The 6,654-nt window shown below is 47.9% G+C and overlaps 1 protein-coding gene across 1 annotated transcript; it reads right to left on the reverse strand.

Annotated features, from left to right (window-relative positions):
* Positions 1-1,260: 1,260 nt before the first annotated feature.
* On the reverse strand, positions 1,261-2,284 carry LOC142292427 (uncharacterized; the record flags this gene model as incomplete). The annotated part of the gene is made up of 4 exons (XM_075337771.1): positions 1,972-2,284; positions 1,769-1,897; positions 1,544-1,677; positions 1,261-1,468 (listed from the first exon to the last, which is right to left on the reverse strand). Coding segments are annotated over exons 1-4 (687 nt in total), but the record flags the coding sequence as incomplete, so codon positions are not given.
* Between the last annotated feature and the right edge of the window lie 4,370 nt (positions 2,285-6,654).

Here is a 6,654-nt window from a genome sequence, read left to right on the forward strand (position 1 = left end):
AACCCAACCCTAACCCCTGACCCTGACCCTGACCCTAACCCGAACCCTAACCCTAACCCCTTAACCCTAACCCTTAACCCTAACCCCCTAAACCCTAACCCCCTAAACCCTAACCCTAACCTTAACCCTAACCCCTGACCCTAACCCCCTACCCTAACCCCTAACCGTAACCCAAACCCTAAATCCTAAACCCTAACCCTCTAACTCTAACCCTAACCCTAACCTCTAACCCTAACCCTAACCTCCCCAACCCTAACCCTAACCCTAAAGGCTAACCCTAACCCTAACCCCTAACCCTAACCCCTAACCCTAATCCTCTAACCCTAACTCTAACCCCCTAACCCTAACCCGCCTAACCCAACCCTAACCTTAACACTAACCCTAAACCCCAACCCTAACCCTTAACCCTAACCCTTAACCCTAACCCCTAACCCTCTAACCCTAACCCCTAACCCTAACCCCTAACCCCTTACCCTAACCCCTAACCCTAATCCCTAAACCCTAACCCTAATTTCCCAACCCTAAACCTAACCCTAACCCCTAACCCTAATCCCTAAACCCTAACCCTAATTTCCCAACCCTAAACCTAACCCTAATCCCTAACCCTTACCCTAAACCCTAACTCTAATTCTAACCCCTAACCCTAATCCCTATCCTCAACCCTAACCCTACCCTAACCCCTAACCCAGCCCCAATCTAACCCTAACACCTAACCCTATCCCTTAACCCTAACCCTAACCCTTAGCCCTAACCCCCTAACACCCTAACCCCTAACCCTAACCCTAAACCCTATCCCCAATCCTAAACTCTAAACCCTAAACCTAACCCTAATTTCCTAACCCTAATCCCTAACCCTAACACTAACCCTAACCCCTATCCTCAACCCTAACCCTACCCTAACCCTAAACCTAACCCAACCCTAACCTAACCCTAACCCCTAACCCTAACCCTTAACCCTAACCCTAACCCCCTAACCCTAATCCATGATACCCGTTATGTTAGTTTAGACATGTGATTGTTGAAATGGCTTACATGTCTTGAGACCTCCTGTTTATTGAGATGGCTTACATGTCGATCCATGATACCCGTTATGTTAGTTTTGACATGTTGTGTTTGTTGAGATGGCTTACATTTCGATCCATGATACCAGTTATGTTATTTGAGACCTGTTATGTTTGTTCAGGTGGTTTAATTTTCGGCCTACTGAACCCTAGAGACATGACTCAAAGTTAGGCCTAAGGAGCTTGCTAGTCGGCCTACGAAGCCTTGTGGAGGTGGCTTAATTTTCAGCCTACTGAAGCCTGACACGTCTTGTATCGTTTTTTCCTGGTAAACCTTCTCCGCCATCTCGTTTGAATGCGCTAAGTACCTGGCGAACAGGCGATTCTCCGGGTCAGTATAATTAGGCAGAGTCCATGTTTCGCATACTCTTCGTACCATTTGGCTGGTTACGAGCGGCAAGTCGTAACTGTGGAGCAAGACAAGGCAGAATAAGTACATAATTTCCGCACTGGTTTAAAAATTGGCTCGGTGAGAAACTTGCCTTAAGTGGTATTGCCTAAGGTTGCTCGAAGGACATCGTATACGCTGACCGCTAGCCGTTACAAAGAATGCCTTTTCTGTGGCACAGCTGCTGGTGAAGTGCGGCCTGATTGTTTCAGCATATACGTTAATCCACTGAAAAAAAATATATAGAATCAGTTAAGCGCCTGGCGCAAGACGGAATGGGTCAAGCGGGGTTCGTAAGCCCTTAAATTTGTTGCCTTACCGACTCTTCTTGCTCCAAGAGCACAAGTGCGGCTACTTGTTTCGAAGCGATTTTATGCTCCGTAACGCCGATAATAATGTAGCGACGTCCGTGGTGGATGTATTCCGTCTTCTTGTTCCACTCTGCAATCTAAGTGTTATAGGAGAACATTAAAAAAACTTTGAGCTACAGCACCGGACCGCGCAGGTCTGGGTACTACTTACTGTCATGTTCTGTACAACGCATGGCTTCTGTAGGTGCTGCAATATTAAGAGTGCCTGGAGATTACGGCTTACTTGTGAGTCGGCTGGAACCATGCTCTGTCTTTCAATTCCACGTATTCTGGCAAGAAATGACGGTTTTGCCACCTCCAGTAGTCGGCGGCATTCTTGCGGAGTCTTCGAAGGGCACATTAGTGTGTCGTATCGCTTGCAAACCATCTCTCGACACGCCCCTTATATAATATCTTTTGAAGGTCAGTTGTAGAGCTCATGAAGAGCTCACAGGCATGATAAAGTTGAGGCCGAGATACGATTAAGTTTGTTGCGTTCATATGATAAGTGGTAAATCTTCATACGTTTTTAAGCATTACCAGCATTGCTGCCTTTGAGAGCGGCAAGCTACACAGCTTAGTAAAAAAAGCATTCGTCTTGCCGGGTCTTTGGAGGTACTCGAGGCTAACAGATCTGGGGTTCACGTAGTAAAGGAATCAGGTGATATTTGAGACCTCTGCTTTCCACCTCCGTACCTGGTGGGTACCCTTCAGATACTTGGTGTATTCCCTAAGCATGGGGTGATTAACGGAGTGGCATTTGTACAAGCCAGTGGCTCTTGAAGCTGTACGGCTTGAGACCCTCCATTATGTGTCCCGCTCTCTTTGTGTACTAGCGTCTGGGGCCTCCCCGTCGGATAGCTGATCAGACATGTTAGCGGCAATTTCTGCCTCCAGGCCCGGTCCCTCCAAGTCGTCAGCGGACTGAACAGGGAGCAGCATCTGGTCTGTTGCGGTCTCTCAACCACTAACTGATACAGATGGCGTATGTATGGAGTCCAAACTCAGCTTTCCTGTCACCAAAAATCCGCGTCCTTCCAAAAAAACACTGACTCATCCAGGGATGGGAAAGGCTTGAGGTCGCGGAATTGAATGATAGTACCTTTTCCTGCAACCCAGTCTAGACAGCACTTCGCCGTGGTCAGCTCCTCTCGTATCTCGGAGTCAGTCTGTGTCCACATACAAATCCTTCGCAGGTGGGTAGCTAGATATTTGCTTGCCGTATGACAAATGGGGCACGTGAGGGCTGTTCACCGGTGGCTGAAACGAGAGGCGCTACGTGTTATTTTAAGGCATTCAGATTATTTTTGTTGGTCAAACATCGCAGTTTACTTACGGTGCCATCGTTAGCGGGATCACATGGAGCTGTTCGGCGTCCTGTTTGACTGACTAGCTGTGGCTGCACTCGTCTTCTTGGTGCTCGGAGTCCGCACCTGTTCGGGTGATCACCTGGGCATGTCTTCTTTTTGAGTCAACTATAGGGCTGCCATCCAATGTGTTGTTATCCACTGGGCTGCCATCCGTATGGGTGAAAATCACTAACAGCGATGCTAATTGGGTTTTATTGGTGCTCGGAGTCCGCACCTGTTCGGGTGATCAGCTGGGCGTGCTTTCTTTGTTGAGTCAACTAAAGGGCTGCCATCCAATGGGCTGTCATCCAATGGGCTGTCATCTACTGGACTGCCATCCGTATGGGTTAAAATCACCAACAGCGGTGCTAATTGGGTTCTAACCCTAACCCTAACCCTTACACCTACAACCATATACAGCTAGCTGTATACAGATTGGGGGCTGTTTACCTTTGGGGGAGCTGTATACCAGGAAGGGGAGCAGTATACCCTTGGGGGAGGGGAGCTGTATACCTTTGGGGGGAGAGCTGTATACCCTTGGGGAGAGCTATATACCAGGGAGATGAGCTGCATACCCTTGGGGAGTAGAGCTGTATACCCAGGAGAGGAGCTGTATACCTGGGAGGGGAGCTGTATACCCTTGGGGGTGAGGAGAGCTGTATACCCTTGGCGGAAGAGCTGTATACCCTTGGGGAGAAGAGCTGTATACCCTTGGGGGGGAAGAGCTGTATACCCTTGGGGGGAGCCATATACCATGGAGGGGAGCTGTATACCCTTGGGGGAGACCAATATACCCTTGGGGAAGGGAGCTGTATACCCTTGAGGGAGAGCTGTATACCCGAGAGGGGAGCTGTATACCTGAGAGGGGAGCTGTATACCCGAGAGGGGGGGCAGCTGTATACCCTAGAGGGGAGGGAGCTGTATACTCTTGGGGGGAGAGCTGGAAAACCTTGGGGGGAGAGCTGTAAACCCTTGGGGGAGAGCTGGATACCCTTGGGGGAGGAGAGCTGTATACCCTTGGGGAGGAGAGTTGTATACCCTTGGAGGAGGAGAGCTGTATACCCTTGGGGGAGGAGAGCTGTATACCCTCGGGGGGAGCAATATACCACAGAGGGGAGCTGTATACACTTGGAGAGGAAAGGAGGGAAGTTATATACCAGGGAGGGGAGCTGTATACCTTTGGGGGGGCTTCATATGGAGAAATGGGAGGACCCATATACCGACACATGAAGGCACTATACGGAGGCATGGGGGGCTGTATACATGGGGGACCGCATGCATGGGGGGTCGCATACATGGGGTGGCTGCATACATGGGGGCTTCTGCTGGCGTCTGTTGTTCATGAGTGGCTTAACACAGGAAAAGCGACACTTATAGCCCATGTCTGGAAAAGCGCTATGAAAAGCGCCCATGTTGCACCCAGCAAAGCGCTTGTAATAAGGGTTCAAAAAGCGCAGGTGAGCACAGCCCCATTGAAGAACAAGGGAAATTTTCCAGCACCTCATGGCACAAAGATTTTTAAGTGCTAGGGCTTAAAAGGCTATAGGCAGCAATATTGAAAAAAGCCCATTCACTGTGCGCTTTTCCAAGCGCTAATCGCCGCTCGCAAAAGCACGGTGATTAGCGCTCTCAAAAGTGCTGGTGTGAAAGAGGCTAATTTCACATGAGCGCTTTTTCCATCGCTAATTTCTGTGCTTTCGCAGCAGAGATTAGTGCTTGAAAATAGAACCCAGGAAGAGATTTCAAAAGCGGGGACTTTTACCAACAGCATTGAATACAGCGGGGGGCACGCTCCATCTGGAGAAGTGCGGCGCTTTTCCCGAGTGCTAAACGCTCGTGAAAAAGCACTAATGTAAAACCCTCTAAGAGGGCTTTCACAGTAGCGCTTTTTCACAAGCAATTAGCGTTCGGGACAAGTGCATTGTTTTCCCGCTGGACCGTGCTTGCTTTAGTCAATGCTGCCTCGAAAAGCACCCGCCTTTCCTTCAGATTTTTTATTTAAATCCCATATTTTATTTTGCAACACTTATCGCTGCTGGAAAAGAGCGATGATTAGCGCTGAAAAAAGCGCTAGTGTGTAACTGGCCTTAGGCTGCTTTCACAACAGCGCTTTTCAAAACGCTTTTCACAGGCGCTTTACAGTGCCTGAAAAAAGCGCTCGTGTGAATGTGGCCTTAAAAGTGCTACAGCTTTTAAGTCCATAGTCATTCATTATAACAAAACGGCTATTTTCCCAGCGCTGTTCTGAGCAGTTTTCCAAGTGCTTTAAAATTGCACAATTTAGCACTGGAAAAGAGCTGGTGTGAAGCCCCTTAGGGACCATTTTAAATGCTTAGGAAGCCTTTACAGGTGTTTGGGGTTAAGTTTTCTAATTTTCTGAGATAATGACTGTTGGGTTTTTCTTGGCTATAAGCCATCAGCATCAACACTAACAGAAATAAACAATAATAATAATAATTGTTATTTATATAGCACCAACATATTCCATAGCGCTTTAAAATTCAGAGGGGATATGTACAGACAACATGAGACAATACACAATAACAAAATTCAGATACCAGGAGGAGTGAGGGCCTTGCTCGTAAGCTACAGTCTATAAGGAAATAGGGGAGCACAAAAGGTGAATGGGGGAGAAAAGCTTGTCATATATGGTCCAGCCATCGATTTAATAGGGGATTCAGACCCAGCTGCGTGGACCGATCGCCAGCCAGAATATATACAGGTACAGAGTGTAAAAAATACATGGAGAGGAAGGAACCAGAAGATCCAGGGGACAAGAATTAGAAGTAAATTTTATGAAGGGCAGAAAGGGACTAGATTAGATCAGAGCAGTGAGGTGATAGGCCGGTCTAAAGAAATGCATTTTTAGGGGCCGCTTAAAGGTGTGGATATTGGGAATTAATCAGATTGCTCTTGGTAGTGTGTTCCAGAGCATAGGCGCAGCTCATGAGAAATCTTGAAAACGGGAGTGGGAGGTTCGAATTGTTGAGGATGTCAGTCTTAGGTCATTAGAAGAACGGAGGGCATGGGTGGGGTGATAGACAGAGATGAGGAGGAGATGTAGGGTGGTGCAGAACTGTGGAGAGGACGGGTAGGTGATAGACAGATGAGGAGGAGATGTAGGGCGGTGCAGAACTGTGGAGCGTTTTGTGAGTGAGAGTGATAAATTTATGTTGGATTCTGTAGCAGATGCGCAACCAGTGCAATGACTGGGAAAGTGCAGAGGCATCAGTGACGCGGTTGGAGAGGAAAATGATCCTGGCTGTGGCATTCAGAATGGATTGGAGAGGGGAGAATTTAGTAACAGGGAGATTAATTAGTGAAGAATTACAATAATCCAGGCGAGAATGAATAAGAGTTTTTGCAGCGTCAACGGTAAGAAAAGGTCGAATTCTAGAGATGTTTTTGAGATGGAATTGACATGAACGAGTGAGTGAACGAATGTGGGGTGTGAAAGAGAGATCAGAGTCAAATATAACCCCAAGACAGCGTCGTGCTGCTGGGGC

This window comes from Anomaloglossus baeobatrachus, chromosome 2 (assembly GCF_048569485.1).
Source record: "Anomaloglossus baeobatrachus isolate aAnoBae1 chromosome 2, aAnoBae1.hap1, whole genome shotgun sequence".
In the NCBI taxonomy this organism is placed as follows: Eukaryota; Metazoa; Chordata; class Amphibia; order Anura; family Aromobatidae; genus Anomaloglossus; species Anomaloglossus baeobatrachus.